This window comes from Conger conger, chromosome 11 (assembly GCF_963514075.1).
Source record: "Conger conger chromosome 11, fConCon1.1, whole genome shotgun sequence".
Classification (NCBI taxonomy): Eukaryota; Metazoa; Chordata; class Actinopteri; order Anguilliformes; family Congridae; genus Conger; species Conger conger.
This window is the reverse complement of record NC_083770.1, coordinates 50333707-50351095: the sequence shown is the minus strand read 5'-3', so window position 1 is coordinate 50351095 and position 17389 is coordinate 50333707. Positions and strand designations below refer to the sequence as shown.

Here is a 17389-nt window from a genome sequence, read left to right as displayed (position 1 = left end):
TCCAGTTGCCTATATTTTTTGTCTGTGTAAAATATTTATAATAACAAAAATATGTTTTACGATGAAACCCGTGCCAGAAAACATTACTGAAATACAACATATAAAATGAAGTGGTTATTAATTTATATCTGACTGGCGACGGGGATTAATTAATGTCGCTGTAGCTTTATTGCCAAGGGAGTAATACGTCCAATAAAATACCCCGAATGGCGATGACGTCACTAAAGCGAGACGGGAAGCAGCGCCTGGAAATCAGGTGACGGAACGACAGCGAAGAACCTCCATCCTTGAATTTATCGGCAAAGGAGCGTGTTTTATTGTAAGTAGCTCCTCGACTATAACGAGATAAAACATTCCGCGAACGATCGAAACGACCCTTAAACACACTCGCAATCTTGATTTATTGTTTATGTATAGCTAGGTGCTAGCAAAGGCAATGTTGTTGCAATGTTGTCGCACGAGAGGCAGCGTTGTGTTGTTTTTAGCGTTAGCCTGCCTTGTAATGTTCTAGTGTATACCTGAGGACTAAACCTACTTTCAATTTGGATTGATTCAAGTACAGTAATGCCGTACCTCGTAATATAGAATGCATTTGTCTGATGATAAGGTAACCAACATACAGCCGTTTAAGTTGTAAACCTGTTGATATGTTTGCTAGCTGGCTATATGACATATCAGGTTGTATGGCAGCTAATAATGAAGTGTAGTTATGCTAGCTAAAGTGTGTACAATTTCTCCAGCCGCAACCAAGGAGCCATGTCCGCGTATCCCAAAACCCACAATCCTTTCGCTGATGATGATGAAGACGTGGAGGATTTTGGACGGGGAGGGGGCTACGATGACTCCAGTGACAGCGGCCTGAGCGAGCCGGAGAGGCGGCAGCGGTGGCTCCAGCAGGAGGTGATGCGCACGGCGCAGTCCGCGGCGGACAGCAGCCAGCGGTCCCTCGGCCTCATATACGAGTCTGAGAAAATGGGCACCGAGACTGCTGAGGTAAGCGAGCACTTCTTAAGAGGAAGCTCCTGTCTGTTTCATAACCCGACTTGGGAGGAAATCACCATTCTGTGGTGGAAACTAATCTCCCCTTTATGGGCGCGAACGATGCCCTCTAGATGTCGTGGCCGCTTTCACTCGACTATAGTGCTAAACGTTGCGAAACGCTGTCTCAGCCTTTCGTTCAATGTTTAACAAGCATGATGATCTGAATGAATCTATCCTTTTGAGAAGAAAAACCAAAAACGTATGATTTGGTGAGTTATATGTAAAAAAAATGAAGTTGGACAAATAGCTACAAAAAAATAAGACTTCATTGGCACTGATGCTTTTGTGCTTGGCTATGATTGGCCTGTATGCGGTTGCGCTTTGCTGTGATTGGCTCTGATGCGGTTTTGCTGTGCCCTGATTGGCCGGTGTGTGTTCAGGAGCTCATGCGTCAGGGGGAGGCTTTGAGGAGGACGGAGAAAATGGTGGACGGCATGGACCAGGACCTGAAGACCAGCCAGCGCCACATCAACAGCATCCGGAGCGTCTGGGGCGGCTTCGTCAACTACTTTAAGGCCAAGCCCGAGGCCACGCCCCCACCAGAGACCGCTCCTGCTTACCAGCCCAGCAGCAAGTATGACACGCATCTCCTCCCTCTCCCCCCCTCACTCTCTCTCTCTCTCTCTCTCTCACACACACACACACACACATATCCCCCCTCTCTCTCTCTCCCTCTCTCTCTCTCTCACACACACACACACACACACACACACACACACACACACACACATCCCCTTTCTCTCCCTCTCTCTCTCTCTCTCTCACACACACACACACACACACACACACACATCCCCTTTCTCTCCCTCTCTCTCTCTCTCTCTCACACACACACACACACATACACATCCTCTCTCTCTCCCTCCCTCTCCCTCTCCCTCACACACACACACACATCCCCTTTCTCTCCCTCTCTCTCTCTCTCACACACACACACACACACACACACACATGCACACACCCCCTCCCTCTCTCTCTCACACACACACACACACCCCCTTTCTCTCCCTCTCTCTCTCTCTCACACACACACACACACACACGCACACACCCCCTCCCTCTCTCTCACACACACACACACACACACACACACACACACACACACATACACATCCCCTCTCTCTCCCTCTCTCTCTCACACACACACACACACACACACACACACACATCCCCTCTCTCTCCCTCTCTCACACACACACACACACATCCCCTCTCCCTCTCCCTGTCATACACACACATCCCCACGCTGTTGAAATTAATATCAATGAGTGGATGTATTTCATTCCACCATTAATCTCAAGATGTCTGTCCTGTCCGGTGATTTGGTTGGTTGTTCTGTTCCAGGTTGCAGAATGCCCTGACTGAGAGCAAAGGACAGGAGCACAAATACCAGGAGAGCCACCCCAACCTGCGCAAACTCCCAACCTCAGGTGAGGCTCCAGCCGTACGCCACCCCGGCGTCCGATGTGCCCGCTGTGCAGCAGGTGCTCAAACAGGCCCTGTCTCCCGCAGGTGCAGCGGACTCCATGCCCGGGTCCAGCTCTTCTCATAACGGACAGCCCAGAAACCAGGTCCTCAAATCGGCCCACCAGCAGCTGGACGACAACTTGGGTAATTATCCTGACATTATTCACATGTAGGAGGAATGCTGGTGTGTTGGATTCACTGGCAGATATGAGATGTGTGTTGGGTTGTTTCTCTGGCAGATAAGGTGTGCGTGTTGGGTTGTTTCTCTGGCCGATGAGGTGTGTGTTGGGTTGTTTCTCTGGCAGATGAGATGTGTGTTGGGTTGTTTCTCTGGCAGATGAGATGTGTGTTGGGTTGTTTCTCTGGCAGAAGAGGTGTGTGTGTTGGGTTGTTTCTCTGGCAGATGAGGTGTGTGTTGGGTTGTTTCTCTGGCAGATGAGGTGTGTGTTGGGTTGTTTCTCTGGCAGCTGAGGTGTGTGTGTTGGTTGTTTCTCTGGCAAATAAGGTGTGTCTGTTGGTTGTTTCTCTGGCAGAAGAGGTGTGTGTGTTGGGTTGTTTCTCTGGCAGATGAGGTGTGTGTTGGGTTGTTTCTCTGGCAGATGAGGTGTGTGTGTTGGGTTGTTTCTCTGGCAGATGAGGTGTGTGTTGGGTTGTTTCTCTGGCAGATGAGGTGTGTGTTGGGTTGTTTCTCTGGCAGATGAGGTGTGTGTTGGGTTGTTTCTCTGGCAGATGAGGTGTGTGTGTTGGGTTGTTTCTCTGGCAGATGAGGTGTGTGTGTTGGGTTGTTTCTCTGGCAGATGAGGTGTGTGTTGGGTTGTTTCTCTGGCAGATGAGGTGTGTGTTGGGTTGTTTCTCTGGCAGCTGAGGTGTGTGTGTAGGTTGTTTCTCTGGCAGATGAGGTGTGTGTGTTGGTTGTTTCTCTGGCAGAAGAGATTTGTGTGTTGGGGTGTTTCTCTGGCAGATGAGGTGTGTGTTGGGTTGTTTCTCTGGCAGATGAGGTGTGTGTGTTGGTTGTTTCTCTGGCAGATGAGATGTGTGTGTTGGGTTGTTTCTCTGGCAGATGAGATGTGTGTGTTGGGTTGTTTCTCTGGCAGATGAGATGTGTGTGTTGGGTTGTTTCTCTGGCAGATGAGATGTGTGTGTTGGGTTGTTTCTCTGGCAGATGAGATGTGTGTGTTGGGTTGTTTCTCTGGAAGATGAGATGTGTGTGTTGGGTTGTTTCTCTGGCAGATGAGATGTGTGTGTTGGGTTGTTTCTCTGGCAGATGAGATGTGTGTGTTGGGTTGTTTCTCTGGCAGATGAGATGTGTGTGTTGGGTTGTTTCTCTGGCAGATGAGATGTGTGTGTTGGGTTGTTTCTCTGGCAGATGAGGTGTGTGTGTTGGGTTGTTTCTCTGGCAGATGAGATGTGTGTGTTGGGTTGTTTCTCTGGCAGATGAGATGTGTGTGTTGGGTAGTTTCTCTGGCAGATGAGATGTGTGTGTTGGGTTGTTTCTCTGGCAGATGAGATGTGTGTGTTGGGTTGTTTCTCTGGCAGATGAGGTGTGTGTTGGGTTGTTTCTCTGGCAGATGAGATGTGTGTGTTGGGTTGTTTCTCTGGCAGATGAGGTGTGTGTGTTGGTTGTTTCTCTGGCAAATGAGGTGTGTCTGTTGGTTGTTTCTCTGGCAGAAGAGATTTGTGTGTTGGGGTGTTTCTCTGGCAGATGAGATGTGTGTTGGGTTGTTTCTCTGGCAGATGAGGTGTGTGTTGGGTTGTTTCTCTGGCAGATGAGATGTGTGTGTTGGGTTGTTTCTCTGGCAGATGAGATGTGTGTGTTGGGTTGTTTCTCTGGCAGATGAGGTGTGTGTTGGGTTGTTTCTCTGGCAGATGAGGTGTGTGTTGGGTTGTTTCTCTGGCAGATGAGGTGTGTGTTGGGTTGTTTCTCTGGCAGATGAGATGTGTGTTGGGTTGTTTCTCTGGCAGATGAGGTGTGTGTTGGGTTGTTTCTCTGGCAGATGAGGTGTGTGTTGGGTTGTTTCTCTGGCAGCTGAGGTGTGTGTGTTGGTTGTTTCTCTGGCAGATGAGGTGTGTGTGTTGGGTAGTTTCTCTGGCAGATGAGATGTGTGTGTTGGGTTGTTTCTCTGGCAGATGAGATGTGTGTGTTGGGTTGTTTCTCTGGCAGATGAGATGTGTGTGTTGGGTTGTTTCTCTGGCAGATGAGGTGTGTGTGTTGGTTGTTTCTCTGGCAGATGAGATGTGTGTGTTGGGTTGTTTCTCTGGCAGATGAGATGTGTGTGTTGGGTTGTTTCTCTGGCAGATGAGATGTGTGTGTTGGGTTGTTTCTCTGGCAGATGAGATGTGTGTGTTGGGTTGTTTCTCTGGCAGATGAGATGTGTGTGTTGGGTTGTTTCTCTGGCAGATGAGATGTGTGTGTTGGGTTGTTTCTCTGGCAGATGAGATGTGTGTGTTGGGTTGTTTCTCTGGCAGATGAGGTGTGTGTTGGGTTGTTTCTCTGGCAGATGAGATGTGTGTTGGGTTGTTTCTCTGGCAGATGAGGTGTGTGTTGGGTTGTTTCTCTGGCAGATGAGGTGTGTGTTGGGTTGTTTCTCTGGCAGATGAGGTGTGTGTGTTGGTTGTTTCTCTGGCAAATGAGGTGTGTCTGTTGGTTGTTTCTCTGGCAGAAGAGATTTGTGTGTTGGGGTGTTTCTCTGGCAGATGAGATGTGTGTTGGGTTGTTTCTCTGGCAGATGAGGTGTGTGTTGGGTTGTTTCTCTGGCAGATGAGGTGTGTGTTGGGTTGTTTCTCTGGCAGATGAGATGTGTGTGTTGGGTTGTTTCTCTGGCAGATGAGATGTGTGTGTTGGGTTGTTTCTCTGGCAGATGAGGTGTGTGTTGGGTTGTTTCTCTGGCAGATGAGGTGTGTGTTGGGTTGTTTCTCTGGCAGATGAGGTGTGTGTTGGGTTGTTTCTCTGGCAGATGAGATGTGTGTTGGGTTGTTTCTCTGGCAGATGAGGTGTGTGTTGGGTTGTTTCTCTGGCAGATGAGGTGTGTGTTGGGTTGTTTCTCTGGCAGCTGAGGTGTGTGTGTTGGTTGTTTCTCTGGCAGATGAGGTGTGTGTGTTGGTTGTTTCTCTGGCAGAAGAGATTTGTGTGTTGGGGTGTTTCTCTGGCAGATGAGATGTGTGTTGGGTTGTTTCTCTGGCAGATGAGGTGTGTGTTGGGTTGTTTCTCTGGCAGATGAGATGTGTGTGTTGGGTTGTTTCTCTGGCAGATGAGATGTGTGTGTTGGGTTGTTTCTCTGGCAGATGAGGTGTGTGTTGGGTTGTTTCTCTGGCAGATGAGGTGTGTGTTGGGTTGTTTCTCTGGCAGATGAGGTGTGTGTTGGGTTGTTTCTCTGGCAGATGAGGTGTGTGTGTTGGTTGTTTCTCTGGCAGATGAGGTGTGTGTGTTGGTTGTTTCTCTGGCAGATGAGGTGTGTGTGTTGGTTGTTTCTCTGGCAAATGAGGTGTGTCTGTTGGTTGTTTCTCTGGCAGAAGAGATTTGTGTGTTGGGGTGTTTCTCTGGCAGATGAGGTGTGTGTTGGGTTGTTTCTCTGGCAGATGAGGTGTGTGTTGGGTTGTTTCTCTGGCAGATGAGGTGTGTGTTGGGTTGTTTCTCTGGCAGATGAGGTGTGTGTTGGGTTGTTTCTCTGGCAGATGAGATGTGTGTGTTGGGTTGTTTCTCTGGCAGATGAGATGTGTGTGTTGGGTTGTTTCTCTGGCAGATGAGATGTGTGTGTTGGGTTGTTTCTCTGGCAGATGAGATGTGTGTGTTGGGTTGTTTCTCTGGCAGATGAGATGTGTGTGTTGGGTTGTTTCTCTGGCAGATGAGATGTGTGTGTTGGGTTGTTTCTCTGGCAGATGAGATGTGTGTGTTGGGTTGTTTCTCTGGCAGATGAGATGTGTGTGTTGGGTTGTTTCTCTGGCAGATGAGATGTGTGTGTTGGGTTGTTTCTCTGGCAGATGAGATGTGTGTGTTGGGTTGTTTCTCTGGCAGATGAGATGTGTGTGTTGGGTTGTTTCTCTGGCAGATGAGATGTGTGTGTTGGGTTGTTTCTCTGGCAGATGAGATGTGTGTGTTGGGTTGTTTCTCTGGCAGATGAGATGTGTGTGTTGGGTTGTTTCTCTGGCAGATGAGATGTGCTCTGGCCTGAGCAGACTGAAGAACCTGGGGCTGGGCCTGCAGGGGGAGATTGAGAGTCAGGACGACTCCCTGGACAAGCTGCTGGGAAAGGTGGACAACATGGACCTGAAGATCAGGAAGACCGACCAGCAGATCAAAGACCTGAAATAGACCCTTCACCTGGACCGGACCTCTACCTGCCTTTACAGACCTGAACAGTACCGCATATCCTGAGTCTCATACTTTATAACCATACCGGTCTGAGGGACACTCACACAGCTCTGAGCTGTACACTCACATGTACACACACTCACTCTCACTCACTCTCTCTCTCTCTCACTCTCTCTCTCTCTCTCTCTCTCTCACACACACACACACACACACACACACACACACACACACACACACACACACACACACACACACACACACACACACACAGGTGAAGTTGGCGGTTGGTTTCTGCAGGCCTGCGCAGTGAGTGAATAGGGGTTACTGTGTTGCCTGCTTCTGGTGCCTCTAACCCTAACCCTATACACGCCTGTCCTATACACACCTGTCCTATACACACCTGTCCTATACTCCTGGAACAGACCCGGGGTTTGTTTCCTGCAACTCTCCAAAAAATGCCTTCCAGGGACATTCTCTCTGCAGTGCAGTTAATCGCACCTTTACGTGGAATCTCCCGTTTTTCTGAGTGGCTTTTTAAGTCTTTGTGTTGTTCTATTAAGCACATAGTTTGCTTCCCTGGTGCCGATTACAAAAAAATAGTTTGTATGAATTGTATTTTCATAAATGTTTTGCACAAGTGACAAGTGCATGGAGAATTTCATGGAGAACTCTACCTGCCAATGTTTTTTTTTTTTCATTTTTTTTTTTTTTGTTTTTTTTTTCATTTTTTCATTCTTATTTTACCTTCGAAGCAGAGGAAGACGGGTTTCGGAGCCCCGTTCCTCTGAACCGGCGATGTTCCGCCATTTGCATCCCGTCACTGCAGTGCTGCTGCAGTCACTAGAAAATAGCACTCCCTGGAGAGCACACTTCCACAGCATTCGTGGAGACATGCCAGCTCCACGTGTCGGATAATCAAAATCATTTCTTCCATGCCATTCACCTCAGGAGCTACGCACACCATCTCAAACATGACATGAGATATGCCTGTATAAAGTCGAGCCACTCTTGGGTGTTTCAGGCAGTCAGCGCTGGCCGAGTGGTCCTGCAGCCCCCAGCGGACGGGCACTCACAGCTCCAAGACTTCACGTGAATCCGCTCAGTGGTTACAGGCCTCTTGAGAAGCCGTGCCCACTGCCACACACCCCTTTGGGCAATCCGCATATAAAGTTCTTCCTCGCCCCATGACTAAGCTTTCCACAAGGTTTTCTGCAAATCCATTCGTAACTTTTGGAGAGATCCTGTTACCAGACAGACTGACAGACACAATGGGTTCAAACGCTCTGAGGTAAATATGAGATTTGGGTTATCATTCAACTGATGTTATTGTAGTCGTGTTCTGTGTGACCTCTACAGCGCTTGGCAGAAGTTATTGATAATATTGGTGTTGACATTGTTGATTATCGGATGCCTGGTAACACTGTTCCAGTGAAGGGAGGTGATATCACATGGAACGGACCATAAAATAAACTTGGATGTGGCCTCAATAAAGTCATTTTGGGAGTAATTTGAGTGAAATTGTTTTATTGGACTGTCATTTGATGTTCTCCATCTGTATTTTGCGTTAACTATTTTCCGTGATTATTTTTCAATCATTGTCTTAATCTGAAGCAGGGACTCACCAGAACTGTTTGTTTAACATCAAATTCAGTGTGCTGTCAAATCAAAGACATGTAAGAAACTGATTGGATGGTACGTCATGTTTAAAATCGAATGAGTATTTATGGCTGGTATTGTAACCATTAGAACTAGTCCCCTGAATGTCATGTTGTGTCCAGTGATTGATTCATGCAACCACAAGATGGCGGAATTGTGAAAACTTTAAACGCAACACCTCTCTCACATTTCCGGGTATGCGAAGGAAGGATAAACAGTCTCCCAGTTGCTCGGTCTGACTAAATAAATATGAAATTAATATTAATAAATAGAGCATATTTAACTAGACTGGAAAGCACGCCTTTGGCCAACATAAGCAGTGGCACCTGGCAGTATGCACACTGTCTGAGAGCCTTCTGCCCGCTGACTTAAATGTAAAAACCCAAGCTGATTTAACAACCAAAGAAAACCTAATAGGCCAATTTTTTAAATAATAAAACTCATTATGTGTAGTAGTTTGTGAAAGAGTAACTTCTTTGGGAAAATATTTCATTTTAATACCATGTTATAACAGAAAGCCTGTGAAGGAGGGTTACCCTGCTGGCCTGGGGCTCCACCCTGTGGTGTGTGGGCATGGCCTCTCACGTCCTGAAGCAGTGTTGGGTAACACGTTAGCACGTTAGCCGTTTCCACATCAGGCGCTACTTGGGCCTCAGCGCGGCCGAGGGGGTGGGAGGCGAGGGAAACAGGCCTCCAAAGAGCCGTGTAGCGGGGAGCTAACATCGGCCTGCCACCATGATGTTTTGCACCACCATGCTTCACCGTCTTCACAGTGTACCGTGGCTTGAATTCAGTACCCGGGGGTTGCCTGACATACTGTCGATGACCACTAGACCCGTAAATAACTATTTTACTCTCATCAGTCCACAGAATGTGCCCTTTTTTCCCAAAAATAGTGCTTTATGGAGGCTTCTTGCTGATAGCTTAGCTTCGATCAAACGTTTTCTGACTGCAACAGCACTTGGAAGTAATTGCAGATCATCTTTGATCTTTTTTGGTGCTGATGAATGGCTGAATCTTTGCCATTCTGACTATTTTCCGATCCGTTTTAACAAGAGTTGCTCATTTTCTTCCACTTGTTTCTGTTTTTGGTGCCATTTTAAAGCATCTGAGATCATTTTAGCTGAGCATCATATAATTTGCGTAATTTCCTTATAAACTTTCTCTCCAATCAACTTTTTAATCAAATTATCTTGTTCCTCCAAACAACGTTTGGAACGGCCCATTCTATTTTCAATTCAGAAAGAACAATTTTACGTGTCAGACATTTGCCTCCTGTCTTCCTTAATAAAGGACAATTAATGACACCTGTTTTTTTTTTGTTTTTTTTTTTCATAGAATGAATGAATTCTCTAAACTCCACACTGCTATTATTTTGAACATGCCAATCAATGAGTCAATTACTCAGAACAAGCAGCATGCATGTCATGACAGTTGGGTCTGTTGTTTTTCCATTACACTACTACATCTACAAGTAAAGTATTTGCCTTGCAGAAATATCACTACTAATAACAGTGGTTCATCAGGTTACTGATCTTTCTTGACCATAGCTGTACCTTTACATTCCAACATTTACCTGCACCAAAAGCAAACGTATACACAAAGAAAAAGAGAAAGTGAGTATTAAACATTCCCTCTTTATTTCATTTTACGGCAAGCTACTGTGAAGGACACGGACATTTCAGCCTGCACGGACGGTGTCCCCCTAAGGCACGATTCTGCCCAAGACGCTAGGGAAATTCTCCACTTAAACAACGAAACCGAAAGAAATGGTAGTTGTGCTTATTCCAGAAAACACTATACCTCCAAAAGATGCATTAACTTTTAAAACATAAAATATACATAAACGCCATAAAAAAAGAAGCTATTCTTAAATTCTTCCATATAAAGAATAGATGTGAATTACATAAAGTACAATTCTAAATCTCTGATGTGAAGAAATGACCTAGAATCAAAATAAGTTGTCGAACGGAAACAAGACTGTTAAATGATGAAGACTATTTAAACATGATAAAATAAACATGTTAATTAATACCCATCAGCGGAAACAGACCAGGTTATAGTTTCTCACCCGGGTCCTGAGCCCACACGGACGCCTTCAGCTTTCAACCAATCAGAGCTCACGCTTCAATATCAATCTGTGCTCAACGTCTCAAATCAAACGTTGCGTGGTAGAGAGTCATTTTGCCAGCCTGAAGACCAGCTGATGCTAGAATGTCTCGTTCCCTTTCTTTCAGGGACTAACAGCAGATATTTGATGTGCTGTCAAACGCATCACTAATCACTTGCAGATGACTGGCATTAACAGTAATGAACAGCTCGATCAGGTGAAAAGCAGGCCATACAGTGTGTCCGCAGGACCATGGTGGAGAAACACTGATCTAATACCCCACCACACACAGCTGGAATGAGAGCAGATCAGTCTGGGATGTAGGCTGTCCGGAGTTTAACCCCCGCTTTGCTGGAACGTACAGTTATACAGGAACATGGTACAGTAAACTCATCTCAAATCTCTGAAATACTTGCAGGTCCTTTTCAGTCACTGGCTCAACAATAGACAATCTCTTCAGCCTTCTCTTTCTGTACTGCAGGACAGTCGCCCATCTGCCCTGAATACAGATTCAACACACATACTGCAGCCAAACTGCCCTGAATTCAGATTCACAAACTCCACAAACAGAAAAACATCTTTGAGTGAAGATTCCTTAAAGGGCTTGATTTTCTTTCTTTTTTCATACATGTACAGCATATACAACAGTATTTCACTGTTGTGAAACATGAAGGTCTCTGCATTCATAGAAAGGAACACAATCACAATCTGAATATTCATGTAGATTCAGGCTAACGGTTAATATATTGCTGGTGGAGATTCTTTGAAATCTACAATTTTTTTACGATCGAGTAGCAAAAATATATTTGTGTCAGAAGGGTTAATTCCTGCATAAGGAAGCATTCAACCTCCCAATACAGGTCAAATTGCAAGATAACTGGGATTAAACCTTCACTCAAACTTTCAAAAGGATTTTGACTTTAAACTGAAAAAGTTCAAACAACTGCCAACTACCCTGCTTAGTAAATGAAATATTAAAAAGAAAAATAATGTCGAAAAATATGCAAACTGAAGCCTTTTTTTCTTCAAGTAAAATCAGTTTCAGACGTCCTTTCTGTCTCAAGAGTAGCCAGAAAGCGCATTGGAAAGATTTGCATTAAATGAAGTAAAACCGTAAAAATGATTTGATTGGATACTGCCGCTCTGCTAAAATACAATGTGTACGAGCAACACTGACATTCAGTCTTGTTCTTGTGCATGTTTGTGCTACACACGATTGAAATTAAACATCTTTATGTCTCGTAAAAAATTGAAAATAAACTATATATCTTTCCCCATATCACTATACCTGACACTTGGTTTAATTTAAATAAGCTAGTTTTAATTTTAAATAGATGTTGGTAAAATGTAGAAACATTTAAACTGAATCTGACACGACGAAGAAACCCACCGAGCCAATCAGCACTTTCTATTTTCCCCAGATATTAGTATTTACCCAGTATTTACCCGTTCTGCTGCTAATATTCACCATTTCTCCCTTTATAAACACACATCATTTCCCTAAGGTTTTTAAAAATGCAGCTTCAGCATACTAAATCTTTCAAAAATAATAATAATAAAAATGAATAGTAGAATTAAAATCTAATCTGATATACAAGAGTAAAAATCCTAAAAAAACCCATTTATATGAAACTGCGTTGTGAAGACCGCAGTCTTCTCAAAGATGCTGAGGTCAGCAGTCTTACCCTCAAACTGGACTGGTCCTCGACGAATTAAAAGATATCTCACTTCTAGCTCTTAAGATTATCCACTTCACTTTGAACAAATACCAAATGCACAGGCATTTTATGCTTTTAAAGCCGCATTAGACCGTTTCAGTAAGAAAAGCGTTTATCTCTCTCTCCCGCCTCTTTTCTGGAGCAGGGGGGAGAGGCGCTGTGAGGCCAGACTAAAGACAGGGACTATTCCCCGCGGCGGAGGCACATGCCCCAGGATGGGCCGCGCACAGTCTACCTAAGGCACCTCGGGGGGAGGAGGAGGAGGGCGAGGGCCGAAGACCCAGCAGAGAGAGGGCTGGGAGAGAGAGAAAGAGGGAGGGAGGGAGGGAAAGAGAGAGGGAGAGGGAGAGGGGGAGAGAGAGAGAGAGAGGGAGGGAGGGAAAGAGAGAAGGAGAGGGAGAGGGGGGAGAGAGAGAGAGGGAGGGAGCGAGGGAGGAAGACAGAGATAGAGATAGACAGACAGCGTGGAGTGTGGCTCCTCCTATCGATCCTTGGAGCCCAGCTTCTCGATCAGATCCTGCAGTGGGGCCAGCTCCCGCCTATCAATCAAGTTAAACTCCTGCAGACAGACAGAGTGATTGTGTGTGTTACCTGCACGTTACATTACATTACATTATTGGCATTTGGCAGATGCTCTTATCCAGAGCGACGTACAGTTGATTAGACTAAGCAGGAGACAATCCTCCCCTGGAGCAATGCAGGGTTAAGGGCCTTGCTCAAGGGCCCAACGGCTGTGTGGATCTTATTGTGGCTACACTGGGATTAGAACCGCCAACCTTGCGTGTCCCAGTCATTTACCTTAACCTCTGCACAACACTACAGGCTGCCGTTACGTAGATTTAGTGTGTGCGTGTGAGAGAGTGAGTGAGTGAGTGAGTGTGTGCGTGTATGCGTGTGTGTTACTTGTATGACGTAGATGAAGTGTGTGGTACCTGTATGAAGTATATGAAGTGTTTGAAGGAGGTGTTGAGGTGTGTGTATGTGTGTGTTGCCTGTATAATGTAGATGAAGTGTGTGTGTGTGAGAGAGAGTGTGGTACCTGTATGAAGTAGATGAAGTGTTTGAAGGAGGTGTTGAGGTGTGTGTATGTGTGTGTTGCCTGTATAATGTAGATGAAGTGTGTGTGTGTGAGAGAGAGTGTGGTACCTGTATGAAGTAGATGAAGTGTTTGAAGGAGGTGTTGAGGTGTGTGAGTGTGTGTGTGTGCGTGTGCATGTGTGCGTGAGTGTGTGCGTGAGTGTCTCGTGCGAGAGCGAGAGAGAGAGAGAGAGAGAGAGAGAGAGAGAGAGAGAGAGAGAGAGAGAGAGAGAGAGAGAGAGAGAGAGAGAGAGAGAGAGAGAGAGAGAGAGAGAGGTACCTGTATGAAGTAGATGAAGTGTTTGAAGGAGGTGTTGAGGTGGGCCTCCTCCTGCAGCTGCATGACGGAGTCGAAGTGCTGGTGGTAGATATGAGCGTAGACCCGGAACAGCCTCTTCAGGATGGTCTTGGCCACAGACAGGAAGTTCTTGGGAAAGGGCACACCTGGGGAGGGACACAGGGACGGGACTTATGATTTTATGATCTGTATTTCACACCGATAAAGCACTGAGAGATGATGCAGGCACTGACCGATCTTGGAGGGGAAGAGAGTCTCGTCATCCAGCTGGTCCTGCACCCAGGTCATCAGGTAGTCTATGTACTTAGGAGCAGAGCACTTAATGGGCTTCTTAATGTTAGTCCCATCGGCCCAGTGGTACTCATACCTGAGAGATGGATGGATGGATGGATGGAGGGTAGAGAGAGAGAGAGAGAGGTCATTCAGTTCATTCAGACTCACTGTCACACTGGGACACCTCGAACACTTCAGTTAAAAACAGACAAACAAACATAATCAAGACATAGCCGTCACAAAGTTCATGCAGAGAGAAAGTATGCAAAGTTCATTTCTTTCAGCACGCACTGGTTCTCTGTACACAGCAGCTTATCTGATATTTAACAGACATGTCTGTCTGTTAACACACCTGGAAAAGGGATCAGAGAGACTCTAACCCTAACTCACACCTGGAGAAGGGATCAAGAGAGACTCTAACCCTAACTCACACCTGGAGAAGGGCTCAGATATGAGACATAGGCAGGGAATGAAGCAGAGATATTTATTCTGCAAAGAAGCACACGCACGCACGCAGAGACAGGAAGTCTGTGAGAGGCCTTTTCCTGCCGATTACAGGCTGAAAATAGAGCTGGCAGAGAGGACTACAGTACAGAGAAGTGCCAGAATAGACTTGTGCTGCTACACACGTGCACACACTGCGCACACACACACGCGTGCGCACTCTCTCACTCTCTCTCTCTCTCTCTCTCTCTCTCTCTCACACACACACACACACACACACACACACACACACACACACACACACACACCTGGGTCCGGCAGACATCACGGCACAGCTGGTCTCGGTGCAGAACTCGGTGATGGTGCCGTACAGCATGTTGATCTGGTTGAAGAAGTCCACGGCTGGAACACGCAACACACACGTCACACGTTAGCCCATCGACACACACAGGCATGCAGAGCAAAGGCTTCATCTGATCCCGAAACACACACAGGCATGCAGGTCCTCCTGCTGCCTCCCTCTCTTCCCCTCTCTCTCCCTCCCTCCCTCCCTCCCTCTCCTCACTGTTGACAGCGATCCACTCGTTGAGGTCCTCTCCCTCGGGCAGCATGACGGCCTGGCGCAGGTTCCCGCTGCCCAGCGTGGCCTCCGCGTGCTTCAGCAGCTCGTACTGGTGGGAACCTTCCGGAATGTTCTTCTTGGGCTTGAACGTCTTCGACGAGCGGCTGCTGCTGGGGAGAGAACCCCGCCGCCCGACGGCGGCACAGAGATGAGACGCCAGCGTCTGAGACCGGGCGCTACGCTAACGGTTCCCCAAACGAGCGCGGCGTAAATGCATGCCAATCACCCGATTATTTACCCAGGTGGCATGCATCAATTTTCAGCAGCTAATGGGAGCACTGTGGATGTGTGTGTTCGTGTTTCATACGAGCACGAGGAGATGGAGACGTGTCAACAGCACTTTCTGACATGAAAGACTCCAGTAACCCAGCGAGGGAGGGAGGGAGAGCCCTGGGTTCTTCAGCCCCTGGAGCAGGCCAGGCTGCAGTTAAAACTGACATCTTTAAGCTCTGAGGCGACATCCAGCGCCTCATCTAACACTGCTCATTCATAATCATTTTCTCTAAAGTGCTGTGAACTGGAGATTTCTTGGGATTACCAAATGCAGATCACCATCAAAGCAGCCTTTGATGTCTTCTGATGCATATTTAGAACTCTCTTGTAGAATTTGTTGTGAATCAGATGCAGAACTGAGGCGACAGACACTAAACAGCCGGCTAAACAGCCACTGACTTTTAATAACACAGCTAAATGCCATGGAATTACAGCAGATCCACATCTTACCTATAAACACTACTTACACACCCTCGCATTACAATTATATCAATAAGGTTTTGTTTATAGTAAAACCCGGCTATGCTTTACCGCCTCTGTGTCACACTCGGCGTAATGCCAGTTTTATCAACCCTCTCATAGCTACACTCGGCGGGCCGGAACCACTAACGAATCAATAGCACCGATAGCGCACCTGTACAACAGAACACAAGAACCCAATGTCCGCAATGGACTCAACATTTTTCGCCAATCACTGGCTCTCTTACCCAAGCCGTCCCATTCCCGCATGACACGCCCGACAACTAATCAAATGATTGTCACCAGATTCCAGTTCCTCATTTTCGAAACAATAAGTCATAGATCCTTTTTTTCATGCATAAACTGGAACTACCATTTTCGATCAGAGGCATCACCCAAATCACAACCTTCAAATTTTATTTTTCCTACAAAGCGGTTTTCTTTTAACGCCACTCACACTTTTTCCAACAGGACAGGAAACGCACTGCAATGAGTTGGGCCCATGATTATTTCTAATCAATTGTATAAACATTTGGTATAACGTTACATGCTATACTTTTCATGATTTTTCCTGTATTCATAAAAAATAAAATTCTGAAAATATTTTTCCAGAGAACAGGCCTTGATCATACAATGTTGATGGCTACATATTTTCCAAGGTTAGCTAACACTTTTGGCTAACCTATTCAGTTTTAGAAGTTATAGCTAGTTGGTTTTGCGGTGATTTCGCACTTCCTGGAATCAAGCCAGTAGCGAAGTGAAAATTAAATTATTATATGCCAGTCCTTTACGACATCTGACGGTGGCGGAAAGAACGTCTTAAAACTTGTAAACAAACACTTGTTGCCGAGTAAAGACAGTCATTGCGCCGTCTTTTTTGGAAAGGATAGCTAGTCAACAACAATCAGCTATGCTATTCCAGCTAGCAGCACTTGTATAACGGTAGAAGCCATCGTTATCTTCGTGGTGTACATTAGCAAAGTTAGCTAAAAACAAACGTTCCAGATCACTTGCTTTTGCAAACCAAGTGTGCCAGTGCCAATTAACAGACAAAGAGGCTGCCCTTCGGTTAAACAGATGCGCGTAGTTATTTCATTCTATCCAATTTAGAAAATATAACGGTTTATGGGTCATATCGTTTGAAGAAAGTCTACTCATCTTATATCACGTTAGCTAACAGGAAGAGATCTTTGACGCTAACTAGCTAGCAACTAGCTACCACAAACAAAACGTTCATATTCACTTTAGTACTTACAAGAGGAAGCTCATTGTTGCAAACTTTGTTATAAAGAAACTTGGAAAATGTTGCACACAGTGCAAAATTACAACACGTCTTTGGTCCCGATTGTGTGATTAGCAAAGAAAACCCGACTTTTCTTCCGTTTTCTACCTGGCTAGCTCTCGCTAGCGTGATGAGTAACTGCTACAAACTTTCGACATCCTCTCACTTGGCACCGGAGCGTGAATACGTCTTATCGCGGGAGGCCAGCCTGGACGGGAGCTGGACGTAATCGTTTATCAGACAGACTAAGTGGTCAGGATTATTGGTGAACCCCACCCCCTATCGGCAAGCCTGTGCTATACATGGACACACAAAAGTCTTCACACAATTTCTAAATATTTGGGGCGAAAACATTTTTTG

At 46.1% G+C, this 17389-nt stretch overlaps 3 protein-coding genes across 5 annotated transcripts in view; 2 read left to right on the top strand and 1 right to left on the bottom strand.

Moving 5' to 3' along the window:
- The window catches only part of mtrfr (mitochondrial translation release factor in rescue), a 221061-nt gene that overhangs the window by 87242 nt on the left and 116430 nt on the right, over positions 1 to 17389 (top strand). The gene's annotated exons all lie outside the window — the stretch shown is intronic.
- Positions 233 to 8324, top strand: snap29 (synaptosome associated protein 29). Of its 2 annotated transcripts, none has more exons than XM_061260878.1 (6): positions 233 to 319; positions 741 to 993; positions 1422 to 1615; positions 2386 to 2471; positions 2560 to 2652; positions 6657 to 8324. In XM_061260878.1, exons 2-6 carry the CDS (start codon positions 757 to 759, stop codon positions 6815 to 6817), a joined length of 771 nt encoding a protein of 256 aa, XP_061116862.1. In that variant the 5' UTR covers positions 233 to 319; positions 741 to 756; the 3' UTR covers positions 6818 to 8324. The 2 variants fall into 2 exon arrangements, with proteins under 2 accessions (XP_061116862.1, XP_061116859.1); XM_061260875.1 differs by having other exon boundaries at positions 2554 to 2652.
- On the bottom strand, positions 10091 to 17246 carry mob1a (MOB kinase activator 1A). Of its 2 annotated transcripts, none has more exons than XM_061260394.1 (6): positions 17003 to 17246; positions 14959 to 15122; positions 14702 to 14795; positions 13910 to 14043; positions 13659 to 13822; positions 10091 to 12860 (listed from the first exon to the last, which is right to left on the bottom strand). In XM_061260394.1, exons 1-6 carry the CDS (start codon positions 17014 to 17016, stop codon positions 12783 to 12785), a joined length of 648 nt encoding a protein of 215 aa, XP_061116378.1. In that variant the 5' UTR covers positions 17017 to 17246; the 3' UTR covers positions 10091 to 12782. The 2 variants fall into 2 exon arrangements, with proteins under 2 accessions (XP_061116378.1, XP_061116376.1); XM_061260392.1 differs by having other exon boundaries at positions 14959 to 15125; positions 17003 to 17242.

Bases quoted from the DNA above. Each gene is read 5' to 3' on its own strand.
- snap29 (XM_061260875.1), top strand. From the start codon at position 757: ATGTCCGCGTATCCCAAAACCCACAATCCTTTCGCTGATGATGATGAA. The intron at 994-1,421 runs GTAAGCGAGCAC...GTGTGTGTTCAG, and splicing joins TGGGCACCGAGACTGCTGAG to GAGCTCATGCGTCAGGGGGA. The intron at 2,653-6,656 runs GTAATTATCCTG...TTTCTCTGGCAG, and splicing joins GCAGCTGGACGACAACTTGG to ATGAGATGTGCTCTGGCCTG.
- mob1a (XM_061260392.1), bottom strand. The intron at 14,044-14,701 runs GTGTGTGTGTGT...TCCATCTCTCAG, and splicing joins GTGATGTCTGCCGGACCCAG to GTATGAGTACCACTGGGCCG. The intron at 12,861-13,658 runs GTACCTCTCTCT...GTCTGTCTGCAG, and splicing joins ACTTCATCTACTTCATACAG to GAGTTTAACTTGATTGATAG.